The sequence below is a fragment of the Lethenteron reissneri genome, chromosome 34 (genome assembly GCF_015708825.2).
Source record: "Lethenteron reissneri isolate LAM-NWPU_2019-01 chromosome 34, ASM1570882v1, whole genome shotgun sequence".
Taxonomy (NCBI): domain Eukaryota; kingdom Metazoa; phylum Chordata; class Hyperoartia; order Petromyzontiformes; family Petromyzontidae; genus Lethenteron; species Lethenteron reissneri.
Genome location: NC_083812.1, coordinates 7911728 through 7925922, shown reverse-complemented (window position 1 = coordinate 7925922; position 14195 = coordinate 7911728). Strand labels below are relative to the sequence as shown.

At 46.2% G+C, this 14195-nt stretch overlaps 2 protein-coding genes across 3 annotated transcripts in view; one reads left to right on the top strand and one right to left on the bottom strand.

The window, feature by feature from the left end:
- HERC4 (HECT and RLD domain containing E3 ubiquitin protein ligase 4) overlaps positions 1 to 3924 on the top strand; it is a 59937-nt gene extending 56013 nt beyond the window's left edge. For both annotated transcript variants that reach the window (XM_061565228.1, XM_061565227.1), the window contains 3 exons: positions 403 to 586; positions 1336 to 1438; positions 1746 to 3924. In XM_061565228.1, the coding sequence (XP_061421212.1) occupies positions 403 to 586; positions 1336 to 1438; positions 1746 to 1954 (496 nt within the window). In that variant the 3' untranslated portion in view covers positions 1955 to 3924. The remainder of the gene's footprint in view (positions 1 to 402; positions 587 to 1335; positions 1439 to 1745) is intronic.
- A 743-nt stretch (positions 3925 to 4667) lies between these two features.
- Positions 4668 to 9096, bottom strand: LOC133350639 (cytochrome c oxidase subunit 5B, mitochondrial). The gene is made up of 4 exons (XM_061565229.1): positions 8884 to 9096; positions 6106 to 6179; positions 5578 to 5677; positions 4668 to 4961 (listed from the first exon to the last, which is right to left on the bottom strand). Exons 1-4 carry the CDS (start codon positions 8981 to 8983, stop codon positions 4849 to 4851), a joined length of 387 nt encoding a protein of 128 aa, XP_061421213.1. The 5' UTR covers positions 8984 to 9096; the 3' UTR covers positions 4668 to 4848.
- Between the last annotated feature and the right edge of the window lie 5099 nt (positions 9097 to 14195).

The following is a 14195-nucleotide window of genomic DNA, read 5'->3' as shown; positions in this document are numbered from 1 at the left end:
ACCAGGGATAATACCTACTGACCTACCCAGTGATTACGGCTCATATATTGACAGACGACGATTTGAAACATAATTGAATCGTCCATCAATAGGTGTATTTAGCAGGCGAATGGCTCTGAGCCTGACACAGTTGCAGCTAATACAGCGAGTATATCTTCTCCATAGTTGTTTGTGTCGGTGAGATTAATTTTAGCTGTGTAATCCCAGAGACGGGAATGATGCCACATACACTCTCTATTTAGCTAATTTAGAGACACAGATTGCTCAGGTAATACGGTGTAACCGCGACCGTCTGACTCGCTGGTGGATGAGAAATGCTTATATCACAGGTTGGTATGTTGATTTCAGAGTGCGGATTGTTAAATGCTTTCGCCTTGATCGTGTGGACGTGTCGCATCGCAGGCAGGACTTTGTGAACGCTTATGTCGACTACATCTTTAACAAGTCGGTGCAGCAGCTGTTTGAGGCATTCCACACGGGCTTTCACAAGGTGTGCGGTGGCAAGGTGCTGCAGCTCTTCCAGCCGAGCGAGCTCATGGCGATGGTGATCGGCAACACCGACTACGACTGGGCTGAGCTGGAAAAGGTCGGAGCGTTTGACTTTGTGAATTCCACTTTCAGTGCTCAAAACAAATATAGATGTAGCAGTGTGTATGTATGTTGACCTTCTTTCGCACCATACGGAGCCAACCCTGATAATTGTAGGTGCATCAGAGGCCATGACGCACAAGGATTATATTCAGATGGTCATCACCAGTGGTTGCCACCAGTAACACGTTTAGAATGATTGACATAGTCCTGTCTAGCCAATGAAAGCAGGCTTAAGTGTGTTTGTTGAGAAATTTGTCCACAGAGCGCGTAACCTTTGCAGTCATGTGACCTGTCAGTGGTGTGTTTGGACATTACAATCTCAGTTTCGCACAATGAGCGCAGATGAGATTTCTTTAGTTTTAGGCAACTGATATATTTTTTACAATTAAAATATACGCGACAGCCATTACCAATTGCTGTCAATGATTGTCCTAAACCTGCTGCTGTGTATCACGGCTTTAAATGGATATTTTTTTGTATTGGTCGTAGTCCAGTTACCAATAAGTGTGATAATCAAACTACACGCGTTCGTCCGCAGTGAATGGAAGATCTTCTTTCGGATTGTGCTCGATTTAAATCTGCAATTGAATTTTAACCTCTTTAATACTACGACATCCAGTTCTCATTTACAGAATTTCTGGAGGTGGCTCACACCAACATTTACATAAATACAGAATGTACTGTGTACACAAGTGTTTTATATTCGTAACAACGACCCCCCTCCCGCCCTCGTCTATTGTTCAGAACACGGAATATAAGGGCGAGTACTGGGCTGGGCACCCCACAATCAAATCATTTTGGGAGGTGTTCCATGACCTGGACCTGGAGCTCAAGAAGAAGTTTCTCTGTACGTATTTGTGGTCCTTTTTTCCATCCAAAAGCTAATTCTAAGGGTATATTGAGAATGTTGATGCAACACGATCCATGTGTTTTAGTGGGAAACATTTTGGGCAATCACTCTGTCATAGCAAATATTATGAACGCCCCTACATCATAGCCAGGGAGATGATCTTCATAGTAGGAGATATCTTCGCACCAATGATCATCTATCTATTGCCTAAAATATCATCTGTTGTATTTGGTCCCATTTATTGACGGATGTGTCGTTTTTATATATGCCTGGTTTGATTCCTGCTCTTGTTTATGGCTTGCAGTGTTCCTGACTGGAAGCGATCGCATTCCCATCCTCGGTATGAAGAGCCTCAAGATTGTGATTCAGCCGACAGGTGGTGGGGAGCAGTTTCTACCCGTGGCTCACACCTGTTTTAATCTTCTGGACTTGCCCAAGTTCTCCGGCAAAGCGCAGCTCAGGGAAAAACTACTTCAGTCCATCACGCATTACCAGGGATTCAGCCTGGCGTAAGCACGAACAGACGCACTGGACCCTGTGGAGACTATTTTGAGTCTTTAATGTTGTGCAATTCTCAAGCGAGATGTGCAGTTGAGCCTGAGGATACCAGGTTTAAAAGAACAAGAGCTCAAACGCAGTTACTGAATGTGATTCAGCTCTTAGCCTAACAAACGACTAAACGTGCTAACCTCAAGAACTCTACAACGTGTTCTTGCCAAAACAAGTCCAATGTCAAGTCTGTGCTGTCTGCAAGGTTTGGAACAGTATTGCTTTGTCTAGCCAGCACCATACGCTGAGGCTTAGATCGAATTCGGGAGACAAGAGGCAATTCAATAGACCTCATGCTTGCAGACGCCATGTGCGTGTAGTCTCGATGTTGTGGCTGTTTCAAGGTGGATTTGAAATGATTTGGAGAAAAGCATATTTGGAGTTAACGTGTGTGTACCTCCTGAACCGCAGCAGCAAAGCGGCACCAGCGCAAGGTTTATTGTGGACTGCAGCGAGTCACGGCTGTCATGTTGTAATTAAGCATTTTACCAGCTGTACTTGATTGATGCCAGTTAATTTTATGCAGTTCCCACAAATATAACAATGTCTGCAGCTCTTCATAATACTCGCCCCTCTAGCCCTGGTTCCTGTTCGCATGTATTGATTGTATGTGCATGCAAGTGACTGCCAGCCTTAACGTCAAGCTATGAGCAAGAAGTCGCAGCATAACGTTAGCTTCCCCTTCTTCCGGTTGCATACCAGTATACCCACATGTACGTCATTGTGTTCTGTTCCACCCCCACGCTATGAATTGCATTGAATTAGCCCCCCCTTCTGGAAATGTACATGAGCAGCCAAGGTCATCCTAATGTGCACACATTTGGGATATTTTCTTTGTCTCACGTAAGCTCTTGTACTTAAAACACAATGCTGTTGCACTGCATATCACTGTGCTTGGGATGTGGTTCACTTTTATGAAGCATTCCCCAAAATAAAAGTTCACTTATAGAGAGGGGCCTGACAGCCAAATGGCGACATAGCAAATTGGGATTCTTTGAGGGCAATGCAGGGCTTGTGGATTAAATTACCATCCATCTAAACTGATTGTAAGCTTTAATTCCTGAACATGCTGGAACTGTTAATGTAATATTAGATTAATGGCTATTTTGGTCACGTAGTTATGTTCGGGTTACCCCAGGCATCAGTCTCTTAAGCTTTTCTCATAAGTAAGCAATAACCACAAATAAGTGCACATTTATAAGACTGCAACATGACAGGTCACTGCGTTTTAAACATATGCACACAGAATGTAATTTGGACTGGTTGACTGCTTTCAAATTGGACAAGCATTTGACCAGTTACCTTAATTACTGTATGAAAATGTTCCCTAACATACAAAAGATTTAACCAAACACTATGTGCTATGCGTAGTTGAGAATAGTGCCTTCAGTGAAGGGGCAATGCAAGCTTCACATTGGCTGGGTTTTAACCTTAAGGTGAATATTCATGTATGCATAACACACCCTATAGCTGAATCTGTAGAGCATACTAACAAAACTTAATTTGCTATTAACTGCATATTCTGCTGAATAAAATAACCATGATACTGTAACTGATCAAAGGTTTATCTATAGATTTCAATATACATGGCTGACATCATTCCTCTGATAAAATTCTGTGAACAGGAGCTATGGTTAAACACTTATTTTCCTAATCTTGCTGTGGTTCGTACCATTGTTCAATCGAGATGTTGTTGCCCTATAAATGGCTCTGATGGGCACCACCTTGCTTAACTTTTCTAGTGTTAAAATAGGATTGTGTATATGGTGTGCATGTCCGAACCTAACAAGCATTCGCTATTTCAACGATTCCATTGCATTTGTTTCAATACAAGCTTCTACATTATTCTTGGAATACAAACCGATCATGGTGTTTTTGGTCAGCCAGTTTCAAAGTACTGTGATGAATGGAATTGAATAAAAGTAGTTAATTTATTTTCCTGCTAGTGTTAGTCTTCTGATTCAAGGACTTCCTGCTTGTAGTGTATCTTTAAAATATTGTACAATTGTAAATTGTTTACAGCTCAAACAATCTATTTAGCAACTATTGGTCATACTGCAACATTACCATCTTACTTCATTTAAGTTTAAAGATACTTAATGTAAAGGTTTTTTAAAATAAATGTTAAATTTTTTGAAATGCCAATAATAATGTGGTCATCTTGTCATTAAGTTTATTGTTAGATTTCCAAGAAAACATTCCTGCGGAGGGAGCTGGTAGGAACGTTGGGTTGCTCAGTCAATGGCCATGGTCAATGGCGGCGTGGTGTATTCCGCAAATATGGCCGACTGAGGGCGGGCACAAGCTGGCGTGAGTCGGTTAAACGTTGAGTTTTATAAGGGCACCACGGGGTGACCAGCGCCTCTCCACCCAGCCCCTCCCCACCCCTCTGCACAAGGGACAATAATCCCCTGTGGGTTGGTGTAACCAAGAGGTTCCTACCAGTATCAGTATTTTTGACAGTATATTGTTGAACTGTTAAGACTGCATGTGTGAAACACCGGTTTGACCTGAACAAGAAATCAACTGCGTGGAAATGTACAATGCAGCAAATGCTTTGCCTACTGTTCTTGTGGTGGCAATCCAACAGGAGCCACAGCTGTGGGATGTTAAACACCTCCCTGAACACAATCCAAAATGAACCGGTCCTCAAAAAAACCACTAAGAGCCACAAAAGGAGAGTGACATTACATTTGTTTTTAATTCACGTCACAGTGACAAAACATACATCCGTTTTAAGTGTACACCAACACTAGCGGCAATCGCTGTGGAGGGCACCACGCCAAAGTCGGGACGGCCCATGAAATTGAGGTGGTGACCAACGCGAGAGTAGATTGTGTGGGGGGACGCAGAAGTTTTCAGTGCGGCAGCTCGTGGGGAACGAGCTTGTAGGAGGCACCACAAGAAGGGCAGCGCTGGCAGTCACCCTTGTGCAGCCAGAACCACACCACAGCTGTGTTGTCCTCCTCACCTGCAGAAACACAGGCCATGCCAAACACCCACATTAAAGTGCTTGGAAAAATTGCACGAAAGACTTGACAATGTAACCCCAACTTAATTATTCCAATGAAACAGAAACGTTCAATTACTTTATATCTGTTTGTAATGAAAGCACCATTTAATATCTATCTGAAGCTTGGCGACTACCTTAGCATGGCAGTTTAAAGTGTGCCTACATGGCAAGAGATCAATTTGTGTTCACCAGTGATGTATGATTTACTATCCTAGTTGATTCAATTATGCCAGGGATCAAGACAACCTTGCCTAGGGGAACCAAATGAACCCAAGGCTGTGCTATTTTGCATGCCATGTCGATTAGTTATAAGAGGTTTAAAAAATGCAGTCGGGCATTCATAGCCAAGTTAAACCGACCTCAAACCGGGAATGGGTAGCTCCATTCTTGGCATCTTTCCCACATTCAACTCCTCTTAATTGATAAGTACACAATGGAGGTTTCAATGCAGGTATACGATTACAGACGAAGTACGGCATCCATTTTAAACCCTGAACTGACAATGGCTGAACAGACACTAATTATAATTTTGGTATTACAAGAAATGTGTAAATTTTATAGGCTTAAAACTCACAGATGCAGCCGATCAGCCGCTTTTCACCAATGGACGGCACAATGTGTGGGTCTTCCTTGGTTCCTGCGTAAGTCTTGGGTGGCTCAATGCTCCAGGGGTCCTGTATTGCAAGCAGCCATCATTGCTCAAGTGTTTGCGGGGTGATAAAAGAATGCAACATCTAAAAAGGTTTATAGCAATTTCTTGCACACACCAGGGTGTCCATTTTTAAAGATACATTTTTGCACAGTTAATAGCCAGTATGACAACATGCTATAAATATTGCTCATACTAAAACTAGCATTGTTGAACTGCTATAAGCGCAAGATGACAGATCACATTTAGCAGATTGTCACAGCTGCCGAATACAACTTTTAATTAGTTTTTGCCTAACAATAAATGAGCATGTAAAATTATTATCTCTAAACTTAAGATGACAAATCAGCTTATTAATTTAGCTTAAAAAATGTTTGTGTAATGTCGAAAATTGTATTAAGTGATTAAAATTGTGTGTAAGCTACAATGGAATGGTGCTATATGGTTACTTACAGTGCCTTTTTTCTTAGCCTCCATGGTCAACCTCTCCAAGCCCGTGGCCTGTTCTTCATCAGTGGGGATGCCACCTATGGTGAAATGAGCAACACGAGTTAATCTCTGCTACTTACTGTAATTCGCCACATGCTTAATCAGTCTAAGTTTCATTCATGGTTATTATAAAAACTGCAAGTCACCTTGGTAATGCACAAGCAGCAGCCAGCATGGAAATATTAGGTCGACTGCAACCATGCTCTCGTTTTCTCTCAATTATCAGTTTCTTAATATTTTAGACCAATTATGCCCCAACCGAGCCAATGACCAAAACACTTTCATTTTACCAGTAAGACCCACTGAGCTATACATCTTTTTCAGAAACGTGGAGGGGAAAACTGGAGGACCCAGAGAAAAATCCACACGACCACGGAGAGAACATACAGACTCTAAATATACAGGCGACAGGTTCGGGATGAAATGCACGACCTCCATACCAGGAGAGGTAGTTAACATCTCGCCACCGTGGAGACGCACAATAATCCGCAACGCGCTCGATCGTATCAGATCTCAGTATTTGGATCGGTGACCACCATGCATATAACATGTCAATAGGCTGCAGAATTGTCGTGGAGAGGGTAGTTGCACTATCTCATCCGTGCTACCCAGCTTCAACCATCACTGACTAGTGGAATATTAACAAATAACCCCCAAGACGTCCACGGCAGTCGAGTGATCTCTATCCAGCAGTAGATTGACATGTCTGTGAATGCCCGAACCGAAGCCATTCATTACAATAGCATTTAATGTGCCAGTGGCAGTACAAGCACAAACCAAAAATACACATCACCTTGAGCAGCTGCCAGAAACATTGCTCCAATACTGTCTATTATAATACAGTGCCAAAAACGAGGATATGATGTACATCTACAGCCCATCATTCAATGGCATTTCCATTGCAGATTTCTTGCTCAAGCCACTTATGGTGGAAGGACCTCCCCTACTCGACTTTTCCACGCTGGCCGGAAATCATGAAAGGGATAGGAGTTCCCACGCTTTACCCCACCACCCGCCAATCGATTGGTGTTACTCATTTATACTGCTGGATAGCAGGAGGCCGAGTCGGCGGGAGGCGGGGATCTGGTATTTAATACATTTGCCCCATTTGTTTGATCTTCCGCGCCGGGTGATCGAATCCGAACCGGCGACCTCTAGATCGCAAGTGCAGTAAGCCCGTACTGGATTGCCAACTATGAACCACCGTGGTGGCGACTGCAGCAATCAAGCAAGCAAGCAAGCGTCCCTTCTACCATTGTGATGGGCACTTGAACAACATTGTTCAGCTTCACTTCCTTGTCTGCGCAGACGATGACGGCGCGCGCTCACTGCGGCACAGAAGATGGAGGGCGGCGGCGGCGGCGGCGATGTCTCGGCGTGCACCGTGTGCGGATATATTCACAACACGTTTCGAACACACTTGAGCATAGCCGTCACCAAACACTATCGAATACGTATAAAGAAAAAGTGCAGGCGGCCGAAGGGTAACGTGGACTATCGCTGCCATGCAACGTGGATGGTCACTTGACCGCACACCCCGTGCATGGCACGAAATAATTGTCATACCTGTCAACCCCCTTGTCAGTGCCCTACCTTATTACAGACCAATTCAGACATTATTGGTCACCCCGTGCCCTTATCAATCTCAACGTTCATTCTACAAAGTCCCATCACAAGGGAGAAACAGAAACACAAAGACTGTTTTTTGCCCGTAAACGGATGAACGCCGTACGGACCTGCAGACTCATGGGTTGATACGGGTTTTATTTATCTTTTACCAGGTAAGAAGACCCAGATGCGGCCTGGCCACATCTGGGTCTTCTTACCTGGTGGCTTATGGCGTGGAGCAGCCAAATACTCTCGACTCGCTTGACACGCGTCCCACTGTACCGAATGTTTACGTACGTTGTGAAAGTTGAACTTCTTTCGCACCGTACGTAGCCAACCGTGCTAATCGGAGGTGGAGTGATAGAAAACGAATATTACTGGAGCGGTGGCGCCGCGATTAGGGCACTGCGGTCATCAGTGGCACGTGGCACATGGAACGACCTTCCATACATCAACCTACTACCCGCATTGACCGGCGTGGTGAAGTATGGTCAAACTCATATAACCATCAGCAGGGGCTTGGCTCAGGATTGAAAATTGACCAAACGAATTGATAGAATGGATAAATTGATGTATGATGATAAAATTTTATAATACTGGGTAATTTATAGTCGGTCGTTCACGATAAATTACAATTACAGAGACATAAACAATGAGTAATAGCCACCATCCATGATGATTCCACTTCTGGTTGAGGGTCTTCCTCGCAATCGACGCCACTTTCACAATAAATACCTATTACCGACTCGTAATTGAATATAAAACAACACCAAGTGACAACGGCGCGCTACCAAGTGTCCCACTAAACCTTTCTCAGTCAAATAAAAACCCAACCGCGCTGTTACCCCGCTCACAATGCCGGGGACCAACATCACTCAGAGGTCACCTCCCCGTACAGAGGGCCCAGCCGCTCAGGGCCTGTCTCTCCTCCCTGCAAGGCCAGCAAGCCTCGCTCCCCCAAGCAACAACCACGAGCTCGGCAAACCCACAGCTAACCCTTCCCCAAGTTGGCATAAGGGGGGAAAGATCTACAATGTGCGAGACCGAGCAGACTCAGACACTCCGAGCGCCAATGTCCTTGGCGCGGCCTAGCGCCGCAGGCCTAAGCCCGCGTCCTCCACACACCGCACTAACCTCCGCTCGCTATGGCTCGCATCGCCGGTCTCACGCTCCCGACGGCCGCGACACGACGGCCGGCGTTGAGAGACGCTCGTAGAAGCAGCCTGGAGGCCATGGCGAGGTTTCGTGGGCACGGTGATGTGTGTTTGTGTGTGTGGGAGCCGCTCTCCTCCTCGACGTCTTCCTCTGCTGCTGCGTCCGCACCGTGTGGGGGGGGGGGGGGTCACCACAGCGAGTGGGGGGAGGAGTCTCTGCAGCACGTGACGCAGAACCCGCCATCTTAGGTAGGGAGGGCACCCCCCCCCCCCCCCCGTGTATCGATGCGCGTGCGCGGCCTAGCGGGCCCGAGGCTCCCCCCCCCCTCCCCCGGGACCCCACCTCCCTACGTAAGATGGCGGCGGCTGTGGTGTACGTGCAGACATCTGGCTAATTTAGGGGGGGAGGAGGGGAGGGGGTGACGTCACGTCCGGCCTGCACGAGGTACGGGTCGCGGGAAGGGACGATTTTTTTGCGTCACTCGATTATTTAAAAAAAAAATGCGAAGCGAAGTTTTGAAGAAAAAAAACTACCCACGATATTTTTTTTCACTTAAAAAAATATACTAAATTTACGAAACGAATTTTAACCACTTCTGTGCAGGGTTATTTAATGACATTGATACGCCGACCGAATAAAATGCACTTGTGGAAGACTCCCGTTCGAGTCGAAGACATAGCTAGCTTGCTTCGGTGACCTTTCCTCCGTCACAGAGGTGACCCCACAAATAACGAGCAGCGCTGTGCAAGGTTAAACTCTTTACTTGCGCTGCTCGCTGGGCTATAGTAGCTGGACTTCGCAGTTGCACCGGTGGATTTTACATGCGCGATAGCCCGACGGCTATAAACTCAGTATTGGTGGGGGACGAATGCGATGTTACTGTGGTAGTGGTAGTAGTGGCACAAACTCAATAGTGGGGTGCAGTGCCCTGGACAAATCCCACTGGGCGGACCTCCCCCGACGCCTTCAAACTAAATCAGAAGTATTACATCAAACACCATGATGTGGAAGCGCTGCCCCCCCCCCCCCCCCAAAGCGCGGGGCCCGGGACGGTCGCCCTGATGCGCCGTACTCTAGGGACGCCTCTGGGTGTACTGTGCCATTCTGCCAAATCTCTGCTGCCTACCTTCAATACGCAGTGACCAGCGTGGTGAAGTATGGTCAAAAAACTACCCACCGCATGGTATAGGCAGGCCTGCTTCCAGCAGTGGATTTACGAATATAAACTTTTTGAAAGGCCACTGCTCATTTTAAGCGGTGCCGTAGCCACATATGAAGTGGCGTATGTCTGGGAAGTTATAGGAGCCAAATAATGTTCATGGAAATATCGGAGGACCCAGAAAAAAATCAACTCGACCACGGAGAGAGAGAGAACACGCGAACTCCAAACGCGCAGGCATCGTTAGGGTTGAGATCGAATCCACGACCTCCTGCACACTAGGCGAGGGAGACAACATCTCACCGCCAAAGGCTGTACATTTGTGTTATTGGTAGATATACTGTACTGCACTTTGTCAACAATTAGAAATACCGGCAGAAATCCCAAGAAAACACTTACAAACCACGAGTAAACTCTTAAATCACAAAATAAAAGTGGTGTCAGTAATAGTGGCCCTTTAAGAGGAATGGTTTCAAACGAATGGCAGAAAAACTCGCCAGATGTTTGGAAAAACAAGATTTGGCACGGTACATAAAATACAGACATGAATATCTGGTAAAAAAAGATATTACTGAAGCTATCAACAGAAGGTGTGTATCGGATTAACTGCACTTGTGGCAAATGCTATGTTGGGCAAACACGACGAATGATCAGCACGAGACTAAAAGAACACCAAAGAAATATTAAATACTCCCACATACAACTGTCAGCAGTAGCAGAACACGCGTGCCAACAAGGACACTCTAATTGATTTTGATCATGTTGATGTTCTGTGCTAAACTAGCTACTACTAGCCAAGACTAATTAGAGAATCTATCGAAATTGGAAGAAATAAAAATAGTTTTAACCGTTCAGATAGCTACCGAGTTAGTGCTGCGTGGAAGCGAATCATTAAATAATTCATTATTTAAATGCATCCCTATACAGGCCACCATACTTCAATAGGGGTTACTGTTGGTACGGCTATTTTCATACACACAATGGACAGGAAGGGCAGATCAATGAGCTCGCATAATGCGCATGTGTGGTGCCATGGCCGCGGTAAAACTCTGCAAGCGCCGCGACTCCCCCCTGGCACCTACACTGAGCACACGCAGTGCACACACGTAGTGTCCTGGCAGGGGGTTGTCTGGCACATCGGGTTTTAATCTGAAGGGCCCCTAGAGGGAGAGTCCCTCGGTTTCCCGGTGCCCGGAGATTGGCTGACCCTCGCATTGCGGTGCCCATAAATTGCCTTAAAGTTGTATGGGCGCAGAAAGAAAAGGTTTACTGGGCCAACCGCAATAAGTTATTCACGACATTGGGAGAGGCTGAGCGTGGAATATTAGGCAAGAAGGGCAGACCAGGAGGTCAGAATTAGTGAACATGGGAGAACAATGGCTGAGCGGCGCAGTAGCACAATCCATGGCACAAGGTCCAAGTGAGCGGTAATCAGAGGTAGGTGCACGATTGGCCCGCGGCACTCCATGTAGAGGGGCAAGTGGGAAAACGGCGCAGGTAAGCGCACGATTGGCTGCGTGGTGCGACGTCACCCTGGGCCTTTGAAGTTTAGGGAATAAAAAATTAACCCGTAAAAACAAAGTTTTTCACTATAAATCCTTTTTATGCGTGGCGGCTAGAGTCCTCTGGCTTGAGATGGCTGCCACCTATGGGTCAGATGATTGCCTGCCACCATTAAGCAATTGGTAATTAAATAAATAAAAATTCATAAAAAGTGTAAAGTTATGGAAAAAAAATTTCACGAAAATAAATTGTCACGCACAACGAGTCTGTGTGCAAAATGTCAGCTCGATTGGATCACGGGAAGTGGGTTAAAAAACGACCGAAAGATTTGCACGGTCGTAAGCAAGCAAGCAAGTGAACTTAATATAAAGGATTTTAAAAAGAGTCGCCCTGGACGATTTTCAAGCTCTTGTCTTCAACCTCTGGGCCGTAAAGACCCTGCCGTCCTGCCTCCTCGAGCCGTTCGCAGCATTCGTGTGATGCCAGCGAGTGCTGCTACGAGGCAGTGATAGGTAAAGTTCTCTCTCGTCCTTCTCTCTCCGACTCTTACAGCGTCCGTGCGACGTCGTGAGTACAGCTTCGAGATACGTGGTAGGACGTCTGAGTGACTGTGTACGTAGGCAGAGTTAGGCGAGGCTCTTCTCACGAAATGTTCCCCCAGGTTATGGGTATTTGCGCCACGAATAAAAAGTAGCACAGAGCATCGTGTCGTGTCTGTGATTTGTGTGGGTGGAGCGACGCGTTGCGAGAGGAGTGAACGCGGAGCCGCAGCGTGTGCGCGCGTGTTAGGACAGAATCACACGGAGGTGCGACGTGTTCACGCCGCCGCGCTCGCGTTAGCTGCAGAGTGCGCGCGTGTGAAGAGGAAATCCGTCGTCGGTGTGGACGCTAGTGTGCCGCTGCGTGCTGTGTTAGCGTTAGCTGTGGTGGGCTTTAGGAGATAATCGCCCGCAGGTGCAAGTGCATTCGCGCCCCTTTGTTAACAATAGCTGTGGTTCATCTTCTTGGTTCTTTCAGTAAAGTCACGTAGAATGGAAATAATAAAATAATAAAAATGAAACATAATTAAATCATTCTCACGACGTTTCGGCCACAACGCAAGCAGCCGTCCTCAGGTGGGGAACAGGTCTGTCGAGGATTATTTTATTATTTCCATTCTACGTGACTTTACCGAAAGAACCAAGAAGATGAATCCTTGCAGTCACGAAAGCTTTACATCGAAATTTAATAGCTGTGGTGTGCAACGGAGGCGCGTTGAGGAAATCGCTCGCCGGTGTAAGCGCAAGCGTGCCGCTGTGTGCGGTGTTAGCAACAGCTGCGGTGTGCACGGGCGTGCGTTGAGGGAATCGCTCGCAGGGGTAAGTGCGAGCGGGCCGTAGTGTGCTGTGTTAGCGGTAGCAGCGGTATGCGCGGGTGTGTGGGTTAACTCCGTGCGGCTGTGAGCAAGCAATTTAGCTACGTCCCTCAAAGAGGACGCTAGCGTGGGGGGGCTGATCACCCAGTCAGCGGGGGCATGGCAGGAGTCGATCGACGCGGTGGAGGAGGAAGTGGAGGGGGTGGACATCGGCCCCCACACATGCATAATGTTGACTCAAGAGCGCAGAAGCGTAGTCACCACATCTACGCCTCTATATAAGGAACAAAACAGGTGGACTTCTCCACAAATCTGGCTGTCGCCTGATGAAGCTAGTTGCAATTACTGGAGAAATGTCGTACTCAGATTGTAAATGGTGTGGCTTGGCTCTCCAACACACCGGTGTGCTGTACTAGTGACGAATTGGCATGTTCTGTTTACGTGACAACCCTTACTAGTTGGCTGTGGCGGGTGGTGGCGTGTTTAACAACACATTTATATATTTACGCTATCAAACCCAAAACACCTCTATTAGGGATTAATTGTATTTGGATCTTTATATGAAAAAATAAATGCATTTGTATAGACCTGTGCCCACTCCCAACAGTGTTTGGGGAAGTTCTGGATTCTGCAGCTGAACTTCCCGAATAAAAAGTGATTGATGACTCTTCCAATTATTGGTTCGATAAGTCGACTCATGGGATAACATACAATTGGGGGGAAATGCTCAATTCTGTTTCCACGTGTGCTGCTGGACGGGCGGTCATTGGTGGGGCTGTTAGGGGGTTTCAGGAAACAGGACATAGGCAGTACCAATTTTACATTGGCCTCAGTAATTGATCAATTACAGTGTTCAGTCAATGATACTTAGTTAACTAATCGTTTCAGACCTACATTTAAGCTGCATGCATCTCTGTCTTGGAAAAAAAGGCATTGAGTGATCCACCAGGCTTCATGGTCCTTGAACAGCATATAACTCACATCCGTTGTCTCTTGTCTGGTGGCTATGGCTTTGACTGTCTCTTGAGAATGTAATTATGATTGTGGAACAGGGGGTTTCTCGTTGCAGCCGGCGTCTTATTTTTTTAAGAAGGCTAAACTGACTCTTTTTTCTCCAGTAAGAGGATTCAAAGGGTTTTGGGCCATCCTTAGTTCTGGCAGAAGAAGACCTTTTCAGAAAATTGGTGTATGAAGTACTTTGACTTTGCAGGTATCACGCTGAGGTGATTAAGATTCAATTTCTGACCTATCTTAGTGTGCAACCATCATTTTATG